This window comes from Pseudophryne corroboree, chromosome 11 (assembly GCF_028390025.1).
Source record: "Pseudophryne corroboree isolate aPseCor3 chromosome 11, aPseCor3.hap2, whole genome shotgun sequence".
NCBI classification, from domain to species: domain Eukaryota; kingdom Metazoa; phylum Chordata; class Amphibia; order Anura; family Myobatrachidae; genus Pseudophryne; species Pseudophryne corroboree.
Window position 1 is genome coordinate 30451164 of NC_086454.1, and position 12739 is coordinate 30463902.

A 12739-nucleotide genomic window follows, 5' to 3' on the forward strand; every position below is an offset into this window, starting at 1 on the left:
CCAGAGATAAGTCTCTAGTAATTACTTTGCAGCGCTCCCTTACATTACCGTTTGACAGTTAATTACTTAATGTGCTTATTCTAATTAGAAACGGTAATGATGTTACATTAGCACACAGAGAATATGTTTACTTTTGTGTGGTGATAAAAGAGCAACGCTCCCACTACGCGCCCCCCACTCTGTAACATCAGCGATCAGATGGGGACTTATAATAAACTCCCTGATAGTCACATAACACTTCCCGTGGGGGGAGGGGGGTTGTATGTGTGGGGGAGGGGGGTTGTGTTCAGCGCTAATTGAATGTGTCAGTCAGAGCGGAGTTAATGGAGACAACAAGCCGAGGCAAATGACATTGGTGCCTCCAATGTGACAGGTGTATCCTCTGTTCTGTGGAATAAAAGTCATCTGCGGCTTCTGTGTGTACAGCTCGTCTGAGCTAATGCGACATCTATGACTGCTTGTGTCTGTGTAAACTGTACATTGGTTTCCGTGGAAAATCTGGGGCTGCGGAGAGGCCGGTAACGTACATTGAGGTGATTTGTGAGGCACAGAGACAGCTTGGTGGTCCTAGGCCTGCTCCCCAGGCAGTGAGAGCTCACCAGGATGGAGGAATCTATTCATGAAGTAGTGAAAAGTGTGGATAAGTCGCCCATGGCAACCAATCAGCATTGAAGTAACGTTTATAATTTGCATACTATAAAATTATACAGAGCAGCTGATTGGTTGCCATGGGCAACTTCTCCACTGGCTCACTTCTCCACTCTTATCACTGCTTCGTGAATAGATCCGGAATGTGCCTGATCAGCTCATCTTCTTCCTTGGGCCTAGGGTCAGATTAAGAGCCCATGGGGCCCCGTGACCATACTGGTTAGGACTCCATTCCCCCTACTTTTGTTACAAATAAAGATCTAGGGTGATTTTGACCCTCAGGGGTAAATTTACTACGGTGGGAGTCTTTTAGGTGATGTTGCCTATAGCAACCAATCAGATTCTATTTTCTTCTAAAATCATCTAGATAAATATTAAGTAAAATCTGATTGGTTGCTATCGGCAACATCACCAGTTCTAAAAATCTCGTACCTTAATAAATGTATCGCTTAGTGTCCACTGGATCCTTGGTGGGAACCTAATTGCTTATTGGTCGGTGTTACCTCTCCCTTCATTAGTATCACAGAGAATCCTTTATACATGTGGATGCTGTTAGCAGAGATTTTACGGGTGTGGCTCAATAGATCTACAGTAAAAAGATAATAAATAAGTCGACCCCAAATGGTCGACATGCAGGTCGACAGGGTTAAAAGGTTGACATGAAAATGTTCAACGCAAAAATGGTTGACAATTTTTTTTTTGCGCCATTTCGTACGTTTCACCATATCTGAGATAAATTAGTGGAAACGTACCGTTGCGGGCTCGATTCGCTTGCCGCAAGGTGCCGCACTCCACTACCTCTGTGCTCTGTTTAGATTACTATTCCCAGTCGTAGCCCACGTGGACCGTAAATGATGAAAAAGCTAAAAAATGTTGACCTTTTTGGGTCGACCTACAGTATTGTCTGTCTGTATTTTTCCTGTAGCGCTATCAACCGAATACCGTTTTTATATATCATACATAGGATTGTCCCGGCAGCAGGCGGCCCACTCCGCCTTCTCCTGTGTCCCTCTGCCACCCTCCCCCCCCACTCACCCCTTCCCGTGGCCCGGGCACCTGCGTCATTGTCAGATCTGTCGGTTCTACCTGTAGCATTAGGTGCTATGTTAGTAAAGATAGCCGCCGATTGTTTTACAGATGGAGCCACTCTTATCTTGGCTTCTTTGCTGCACCTTGGTGCACCAAGGTTTATTAGCATAAGCCTTTCATCTATTGTTCTCCGCTGCAATACAATACAGAGAGAACAATACAGCAGGGGATTAAGTCCGACTGCCCTGGCTCAATTAAATCCTATTAAAGGGATAGATGAGCAGGGCTCCTTCTGTATGTGTTGTTTTACCTTACCGCTGAGATGGGGAATAATGTCTGTCCCTGTTGAAGGTTGGAGGGTCTCCGGGTGCAGCCCAAAGTGCGTCAGGTCAGCCATCACTGCCTTAAGCGCTTCACCTAAATATTCATCGTGATTATCGGCCGTGAGACCCCATTACATGAAATCCATTTAATACAGAACCCAAAGTGTTAAAAGTTTTGGTTTTCCTTGTCGCACAGTGTCAGTAACACAATGGGATTCCCAGGTCTGGCGGATATACGTTATTATATAGTACATATCGGCCAACATCAACAAAAGCACCAATAGCAATCGGCCCACGCAGTAACAATGAGCCCTTCCCAATGGCTCACACATCTCATGGTCATGAAATCGGGACTGTATCACTAAAACAGGGACAGCTGATGTGAGATCTGTTATTGTTTGGTGACATCCACATTTTCAGCAATACTGTTTCTGCTGCATAATGGCCGCCTGCGCTGTAGGTAGGCGACCTGCGCACTTATCTTTTTGGAAACAACAGCCGCAAATGGCAGACCCTGAAAATGAAGGGTTAAATTAAGGGTCTGAAGTGTCTCCTAGTCCATATATTCAGATAGTTTGACTTTTCCAGATGTCTCCTATTGAGGGCTGGCATGTGGCAGAATTATCTATAAATGGCAGTTTCCAGCGCGCTCCGGCTGGGATGTCTCCTAATGAAAAGCTGATGGAGCGTAATATTGACATCAATCACTTCCTTGTAGAATTTGTGTTCCTGCTCTCCGGCAGAACGGCGTGGTTAGCCAGGGACTCCACATCACAGCTCTCGCACATGAAAGTGGAAATGAAAGACTTTGGGGAAATTAGTGGAATCCAGACTTTATATATTTCAATGGGTTTGCATTAAGTGAAGTTTAGCCCAGACAATGTCACCAAGTGTCACTCCTCCATCAGGATTCCAGCAGGCCCAGGAGATGGTCCCGTGCCCAAAATTAATTTGCTGTGCAGTATGTTCTCTATCGCATTTTAATTAATGTAGGTCCTGGAAAAGCGCAATGACCCCGTTGCTGTAATCTGTAGCTCTTCTCATGCCTGCGAGCGGAGGGGAGCGAGATTTAGGCAGATTATAAATTGTTTGATCTCTGTTTGAATTCAGCTTCGGCTCTCAGTACAGTTTCATGGTCACCTTGGGCAGGAATTGTGGGTGGTTTCAGATCATTTAAATACCATTGAGCGGTCTGCCTGCTGCATACAAAGATTGACAAGTAAGAACATTGAATGCCGGGGCTGTTCCGAGGACTGGGCAGCCGGAACCTTTGCCTTATTTTATATTTAATTGAAATAGTCCCTTAACCTGTCCACTGGCCAATCTGTAGGTGAAGCAGTTTGGGTGTGGATCATTGAGTCAACAGTCAACAGATTGACCCCATATGGTCAACATGCAGTAGGTCTACTGGCTCGGTAGGTCAACAGGGTAGGTAGGTCAAAATGAAAGGGCTAGACACCACAAAAAGGTGACCGGTACAAACAGTTGATGCACGCAAAATGTTGACATGGAAATGGGCGACACAAACAAACGGTCAACACAGTTTTTTTTTTCTATGTCTTTTTGTATGTTTAACCACATGTAAGCCAAATTAGTGGAAACCTGTACCATGCTTCGGGCAAGGAGCCTCGCTCTGCTACCGCTGTGCTCGGAACAGGTTACTATTCCCATTAGTAGTCCACGTGGTTGGTCAAGGATAAAAAAGTTTAAAGAAAAATGACAAAAAAAAACAAACGTGTTGACCATTTCAGACTTTCGACCTTCGTACCTGTTGATCACAGGGCCGCAACTAGGGAGGGGGGGCGCGCTAAGGGGGCATATGCCCTGGGCGCTGGAATGAGGAGGGCACCAGGCAGCAGGAATGGCCCGACCATTGGATACATATATTTCCTTGAACAGTAGAGTATCTGATCACCTACTGTATTGTGAGCTACAGTACGCAGGATATAGGTGGCCCATGCATACAGCACTAGATTACTGCCTTGCCCCAGTTGATACAAATCCCAGTTTCGGTCCTGGTTGACCATATAGGGTTGACCTATTGACAGTTGATCTAATGACTGTCGACCTGTCATCCGGAACCCAAGCAGTTTATATTGCACCCGGCAGCAAGCTCTGATGATGTGATCTGTACATTATGAGGCCATAGAATATAGCTGCACGCTTGTACCCCTGATGGGCACAGAGAGGGTCACTTATAACCCCAGACGCGGTGCCGCAGTTAATTCTCCCTGTAGGATGTCCGGTATTATGTCCCATGTTTCCAGCTCCCGATAGGCGGAATAAGGCTCCTAATTCTTTGCTAAGCACAAGATATTCCTTTATGAAAAGCTCAGAAATAGCGTTTACTATGGAAAATGTATTTATAATGCAAAACATGCACGGGCGAAGGATTTAAACGCATTTAAAGGTCTTTTTGGTATAAGAAGTAAATTGTGGCCTTATCTCCATCTGCTGACAGCCAAATTTCATTGAATTTAATGTCCAGAAATCGATGCATTTTCCCCATTTTTGCTATCGTTTTCCTTCCAGAAAATTACATATGCTAATCTAACCTTGTTTAGGCTCTAATCACATTAGGGAATTCATCCTAGTTCAGCTGCATAATGCAAATCTGCAATTTCATGAAAAGGGTAATCACTTTTAGATGCTCGCTGCTACTGCGTAATTGCTATATGCGAGCTTTAAAGGTGTATTTACCAACAAGCTGTGCAGCAGGGCAGTGATGCAGGACACTCGGCCATGTAAGAGCAGATCATGAATAAAGTATACACAATTGCAGGGTAACACTGCTCTGATAATAAACTCCTCGTTTTGCACATTTCAGGCCCATTGTAGAGATATAGCATAACTGCACACTGGGTCTAACATTACTGTTCTCATAGATACAGGATTGCACCATTTCTGGAGATACTTCCTAGAAGGGAGCACTTTTATAGCGAAAGCGGCTCGGTGGTTAAATGCACTCCCTTAATGGCATTGACTTGCTGTTCTCGCACATGCTGTAACTTATATAGATAGACATGACGATTATTAAGGATTTTGGTGCAGAAGGACCTCGCTTAGTTATTTTGCGGAACTTTTGTGCAGAATAATGCAGGTAGCGCTCCCATACTGAGCTAAGTACAGATTGCAGAGCAGGAGTTTCAGTCTTTTATCGTTTAAAGCCATCCCGATTCCTGGGGATTCAGCACAAAGCACCCGTCAAACTAATGCATAATTTAAGCATTAAAATTCCTACAGTTCATCCAAAACAATCGCTGCGCCGTCCTTATCCAATATTCATTATACTGCAGACACGTGCACCTTTAGGAGGGTGCCCGGCGCGCTTTGTCAGTTCAGCTAAGGTAAACATGATAAAATATTAATTGACCCGATCCATTGCCGCCCTAGTAAGTGATGGTTACTACAGATTAGACGCCTGGGCTCTTATCACGCAAATTACCTATTTACAGACTTAAACGCGTTTTGGCAGTTGAGGGTTTTGCTGGCGCTCGTCGGCTAATGGAGATCTAAGAACCATCCTCCTACGGGTTACAAGTAGCTTTCTATGGTAAATGATAAAATAACTCCAACTACAGTATTTTCACAAGAGTCCCCCACCCCCTTCCCTTTTGCCCAATTGCTAACTTTTTTTATTGTTTGCGAACAACTCTAAACAACCCCCATAGTGCCTCATGCCTCATTGTTGTCATAGGCTGCATTCCCGTGAATATTGTTTATGCCCACAAAGAGGGGGCCTACACTGAGAGTAGGAGACTGATGACTTTTCCACGGTCATTCATTCCTCTAGGTATTGTTGTTCTGTTTATTGACTGAGCTATATACTTAAATCCCGGTGTCCTTGTTTTACAGAGGCCCCGCAGAAGATGGAAGACGCCGTTGTCGAACCCTTCACAGACTCCTCACTCTTTGCACACTGGGGTCAGGACCTCAGCCCTGAGAACAGAAGGATTGCATTAAAACAGTTCCAGTACTATGGGTACAACGCTTACCTGAGTGACCGCTTGCCTCTGGACAGGCCTCTTCCAGACCTGCGGCCTACAGGGTAAGTCGATGCATCTGCCAAGACTGACCACTGCTCAACTCTGATTCGTCACTGTCCCACTTTTCCTCAGGAACTGTGTTACGATAGGCAGTCACTTGTAGACCTTCAAAAAGTTGATGATGCTCGGAGAGAAGTCTCCTTCTAGCCCACACCCACTGCATTGCATGCTCCTGTACCACATTTCTGGAGAATACTGGGCAGCCTCAGTCCCTCGTATTAACTGTGTATTTCCCATGATTTCACCATGATGTCACTTTTCACAGCTAGGAAATAGGTGCTCATCAACCAGTTGTTCTTCAATTATCCACCTTGTAATCCCTCTGAGACATTTATGAGCTAACCCATGTCCCTTCCGTAGTAAGTCTGGGGTGGTATAGAAGAGCTACACTGTCTAGATAGACCGTCATTAGGTCGACCCCATATGGTAGACATGCATGAGGTTGTTAGGGTTAAAAGGTCAATGGGTAGAAGGGCGAGATTACAGTTGTCAACACACAAATGGTCAATTCACTTGCCATGCTTCAAGCAAGGTTACTATTCCCAATTGTAGTCCACGTGGATAGTAAATCGAGCAAAAGTTGGAAAAACATGAGCCCCCCCCCCCCAAAAAAAAAGCGAGCCCACATGGGGACACGTTTCCACTGATTGTGCTTAGATATGGTTGAACATACAAAATGGCTCCCAAATACATAAAAAAAACTTGTTGACCATTTGTATCTCACAACTTTAAGCACTGTGTATGTTTTACCTGTTGACCTTTTGACCATGCTGACCTTGTGTACCTGTCGATCTAATGCACGTTGACCATATGGGGTCGACCTATTGCCTGTCGGCCTATACATTGGAACCCAGTAACTCAAGATAATTCTATATAACTCATCTGTTCCATTATGTTCATCCCAGTCTGGCTACAGGACCCTGACCTTCACTTCTTGTGTCTGCCACTATGCGGCAGCCTCTGAGTGGGCTCCTTTTTGAAGGCTGTGACCTTCAATCATCTTATCTTGGATTCTATGTTCCCTTGTGAGGTCCTGCGGTCTAGACCAGGGAGACTACTGGACTCTGCGTAAAAGAAGCCGGGGGCCAACCACCCTTATAAGCCCTGCCCTTGTAATGACACTCTTGTATATAGATGAGCATGACGCCAGCACCAGATTTGTGTCTGATCAGTATCTTACTTTTTCCCCCATTGTGGGACCATGCTGAAGGTCCAGTTCAACACCCCCTCCAAATGATGCTCCCCTCTACCTAGCCACCTATTGTACAGGAGATTTAGAGTGTTGCTGTCACTTAAGCACAGCGGAAGCAGCCGTACTGTTGAGAATGCCGCTTTTCCTTGCGTTAGGAACTAGCGGCATCACTCTGACGTGAGACCCAAAGTGATCCGATTGCCTGAATACTGCTCAATGACACAACATGGCTTCCTCTGCTGCATCTAAGTTACAGGTGCACTTTAAATGTTCCATTGTGCAGACTTGTTCTTAGGACCTGGCATTCTGACAAAGCAGTCTTATCTCCTACAAGGACACTTGCAGTAAATTAGTTTTCAGGAAACAAAAGGGACAAAGGGGAGAGTGTAACATAAAATGCATCATTTGCTGGCGGCGTTATGTTCCGTCTAATCACCGCCCATATTAGCGGCAGATTGGCTGAGCAGCGACGTTCCCAAGGCCACACTGTCCTGTCGTTGCAGCGTGCCTCCTTCAGCCCCAGCTTTACTCGCCTGTAACAAAGCATCCGTATTGTAGCGTTCTCTCGATATAAGCATAAACCAATATAAAATGCATCAAATATAATTAATGTAAATGATAAAATGAAATGTAACCGTTTATTCAATTAGGCAGACTGACGTATGTGTCAGTTTCTGCTGATAATCCTCTGTAGCATATTAAGGCCTGCCTTACACCTATACTCTAGTGAGTATTCATATATACAATAAAATATGTGCTCAGCAGGTTTGGTTACAGCTTGTTGGTTGGTTGTTATTGATCCCGTATTGGGTAGAGGGCTGGAGAGCAGCCTGTGAGAGGCTCCTACGTATTATTATTTCTGCTATACATTGTCATTAATCTTTGTATAGAGGGCTTAAGACTTGGGCACGGCAGTCGTATATGCTGACACCAGAAAAATGACGCATATTGACATTAAGCTAAAATATCTATAATCTAAGAACCAAACCGCAGAGTAAGGAATCACAAGGTTACCGGTTGTGAGATGGAAAACTCCTCTATAGCTACGAGAGTGTTCAATGACACCGTGCCCAGGCAGGGACGTCTTTGCAGCAGTGTAGACCCCTGGGCACAGCAATGCACTGGGGCCCCTACCCATCCTCCAGCAGAAGGGGGGGGGGGTGCTATCAGCGGGAGATTTGATGTCCCGCGGGCGGTAGGGGGTGTTCTATCTTCCGCTCAGCATGTCGGACCTGGAGCAGTAATTTCTGCTAATTACTCCTTTCCTGCACAGATGGTGGAGACGGGGCGGGAGGGAGCTGTATAAGGGGGCATTGGGCTGAATGAAGGGGCCCCGGTACATGACTTCCAGGGTGGTATGGGGTGTGTAATACGCAGGGGAGGGGTGGATAGTGGAGTGGGCTTACTATTCATCATTTTCCGGTGGGAGGGCAGCTTGCTTGGCTGTTGATATCTCCAGTTCCTTGAAATAGATTTCTTAGTTTTCAGTGGGATAAAAAACTAGAGAGTCCCACCTTCCAGGAGGTACCGGGGACACCTGTCAGGAGGTACCGGGGACACCTGTCAGGAGGTACCGAGGACACCTGTCAGGAGGTACCGGGGACACCTGTCAGGAGGTACCGGGGACACCTGTCAGGAGGTACCGGGGACACCTGTCAGGAGGTACCGGGGACACCTGTCAGGAGGTACCGGGGACACCTGTCAGGAGGTACCGGGGACACCTGTCAGGAGGTACCGGGGACACCTGTCAGGAGGTACTGGGGACACCTGTCAGGCGGTACTGGGGACTTGGGGATCAGAGTTCAGGAGCCAGAGCATTCCACTGACGAAAACATAAACCTGCATACCAGGCGTGTGGAGCAGGAGCAGGGACCGGCTGCTGGAAGGCTGATATCTCTGGTTCTGGGTCTGGGCATAGTAGAGACAGGCTGCCAGTGTCCACCGAAAGGGAAGAGTCCCAGCATTTGGAGTAAACCGCAGAATCCGAGAGACCTTGCAGAGAAGAGCAATTAACAGGCTCAGATGGAGACCACTGCTTTGAAGTCAGTTTCTCCTGTTCCCCAGGGTCGATTTTCAAAAATCTGGTACCCCTGGGAAAAAAGGGATCCTCGCTATCAGTCTTGGGCCCCTTTACTCCCGGGGCCCTTGGACAAGGGCCCACTGAGTCCATAGGAAAAGAATGGCTCTCAGCATGGTGGATGGCTGGAGCTGTCCACCAGTCAGAGTGCTGATAGCCCTTCACTGTTGGAACCATCTGGAGAGACAGCACAGGTCCGCAGGAGGGACATGTTCTGATTTTTGGGTGGATGAGGGGCCTCAGTGCATTGCTTTGCCCAGGCTCTAAAATGCTGTAAAGAAGGCCCTGAGCGCCTCATTGTATTACTCATGCAGCATATCAGGCTCTAGGTAAGACGTCTTACAGGAAGCGCTCCTCCAATTAGGGTCACATTGCCTTTTTGACAGACCAGCGGTTTTCATGCACGGCCCCCCGTCACTTTCAAAGTGATGGCTCTATCTATATAATGCTCTGTACCTGTATTTCTGGCATTTATCAGTATAAACAGTAATCCAATCATATACAGTGTATCAGCTTCCAGTGTAATGGGGGTCAGGAGTAATGATTTTCTCATCTAATTAAAAACAAATTAGCTGATTGACTAACTACAAACTGTAATCTGCAGCTTGTTGGGATTTAAAGGGCCACAACTTGTCTGTCTCAGGCACAAAGCACCACCGTCCGACCTCTGTCTCTCCAGACTTTTCCATCAGTCCAGCGCTTTCCAGTTATGGCATCTTGATGTATTGAGAATTGAAATAAAAGTATTAATATAATTGGGAGCGATTCCAAGTTGATCGCAGCAGGATTTTTGTTAGCAATTGGGCAAAACCATGTGCACTGCAGGGGAGGCAGATGTAACATGTGCAGAGAGAGTTAGATTTGGATGGGGTGTGTTCAATCCGCAATCTAATTTGCAGTGTAAAAATAAAGCAGCCAATATTTACCCTGCACAGAAACAATATAACCCCCCCCAGAAAGACCGATCAATACTAAATGTGCTGAAAAAGCCCAAACATCAGAAAACATTTAGGGCTAAATGTAATAGCCTCTGATTTGCCAGAGGTGCGGGCAGGGCCGCCGTCAGAGGGGACTGCTGGGAATCGATTACCGGGCCTGGACTGCGAGGGGGCCTGGATAGCAGCGGTGTAAATTGGTGCCACCGCAGGCAGCAATAGCGGCACAGTGCGGGTGGCATTTTCAATTTGGAGCTGGCCGCAAGCCAATCAGAGCTTGCGGACTGTCAATAAGGAATGGCTGCTCCTGGTTGGCTGCTGGTCCGCGAGCTCCGATTGGCTCGCAGCCAGCTCCAAATTTGAAATGGCACCAGTGCCTTCTCTCTATAGCTGCCTCTCCAGTGCCCGGACCTTCCCTGCGCCGCTGCTGCGGTCCTAACTCCTGGCCTGCTGCGTTCATGCTCAGGGGCGCCACCTGATGTCCTGCAGCCTTTTCCTGGGACCAGCGCAGCGCTCAGAACGGTAAGCTGTGGGGTCTGCAGGGGGAGCGGAAGGTGGGAGTAGAGGGGGCTCTGCCTATTCCGGCAGTCCCAGGCACTGCTATTTCTGATGGCAGCCCTGGGTGCGGAACTTTGTGCTAGTCTGCTCGTCTTTTTAAAGCCGTAATCATTTACAAGGCAAAACCAACCTGTCCCGCACCTCCGGCAGCTCTCAGGCTATTACATGTAGCCCCTAGTGTGCGATGGATCTGGCATTTCTGTCTGTGACTCTGTGAATTTATTGTGGATCCGATTTATATATTGAGGATGGATCCAGCTTTTTCCATCTTTCTGCTGCAGCAAACTTTGCTAATGCAGGAGAGGCTTAGGGGGACATGTACTAAGCAGTGATAAAAGTGGTGAAGTAAGACAGCGGAGAAGTTGCCCATGGCAACCAATCAGCATTGACGTAGCATTTATAATTTGCATACTGTAAAGGTATACATTGCAGCTGATTGGTTGCCATGGGCAACTTCTCCACTGGCTCACTTCTCCCCTTTTATCACATGTCCCCCTTAATGTACTCCATAACAAGATGCCCCACAATGTAACAGTATGGGGTAGATGTGTCAAAGCTTAGTGACCCGCCTAACGGGGGCAAATGGCACATTTACTGAATATTCCCCGTTCTCTGGCTGTAAGGATGATTCTCGTAGTAACAGATGTCAATTATCGCTGCTACTTACCGATAATATCGCCGGGTAGCAAAGCGATACGGGCCCTCAGCGCTCTGGCTAAGGGGTAACTGACCGCTTCTCTGAGCCAGCGTCTGTAAATATGCGCACGTGTCATCTGGTGACAGGAAAAGACGATAATGAGAACGTATTTAGATTAAAATGAAAATAAAAATCGAAAAACCTTGTAAACACTGCAAAATGCTGTATGGAAATAATAAAGCAGATTTTTACATGTCCCCCCCCTAGTTACGGCGATGACAGAACCGTTATACCACCTCAGTGTTTGTTGCTTCCCCATGCCATGGTACAGGCAGTAACCCTTTGGTGCAACAGGAAAAAGTAATACGTGGCACAAATATATGTTTTTCTTGCCAATAATGCTTTTTGACCTTTAGTAAATTGTCCCCTTTAATAAATTGTGTGCGAGAGACTTTGCAGAAGTGTTTTCCCTCTGTGCGATATTGTCCTTTGTCTATAATGTGCGTTCAGACCTGTGCACTCTGGATGAGGAGCCGGACACATTAGTGCAGCCTGGGAACGCTTAGTAACCATAGCAACGGACGCATCAGCTCTCTGAGGACTCACACTACTAGTAGGCCGCCTCAGGGTTGTCTGTCAGTGGGCCATACCATGAAGTGTCCCAATACGTGACACTGTAAGTCCCATACGTAACATGGGATGGCCCCCAGCCCAAAGCTATTGTCCTGTCTACTAGTCATATTACTACAGGCCACATTACACAGAGCGCAGGCTGCTCCGGTCACATGACAGGGTGGGGGGGGCGACATTCTGCCATCACGTGCCTATACTTATGCCTGTGGCATTACTATAGGTAGCTGTGATTGGCCACTTGTGCTATAGGGAAAGCTGAGATGAATGTCAGGAGTGCTGCTGTGTGATTTTTAGTTTTATTTGCAGTGTTTTCAGTTTCCGCGGTTGATGATGATGAAGATGATGAGTTTCTTCAGTTGGCCACAACACTTGAAGCGTATCTTGATGCTTCTTAAATGTATTTTCATGCCGACATAAGCGCAAAATGTGTCTGACGCTATGTGGGGAGATATGCACAAGACATGCAATATACAACCCTGACTTGTTGTAGCCCCCCAGTGATAATGTGGTATGTACGGAGGTGACGAGGCACAGGCTGAGGCATCATCCTAACATCAGGAGGCACTGTATTCTCCCAGTGATAATGTGGTATGGAATGAGGTGACGAGGTACAGTCTAGGGCATCATCCTTATGTCAGGAGACGCTGTAGTCGCCTAGTGA

General features: G+C 46.8%; 1 protein-coding gene across 2 annotated transcripts in view; it reads left to right on the forward strand.

Moving 5' to 3' along the window:
* The window catches only part of GALNT18 (polypeptide N-acetylgalactosaminyltransferase 18), a 374597-nt gene that overhangs the window by 207095 nt on the left and 154763 nt on the right, over window positions 1-12739 (forward strand). For both annotated transcript variants that reach the window (XM_063946432.1, XM_063946433.1), the window contains exon 2: window positions 5856-6048. In XM_063946432.1, coding sequence (XP_063802502.1) covers window positions 5856-6048 — 193 coding nt within the window. The remainder of the gene's footprint in view (window positions 1-5855; window positions 6049-12739) is intronic.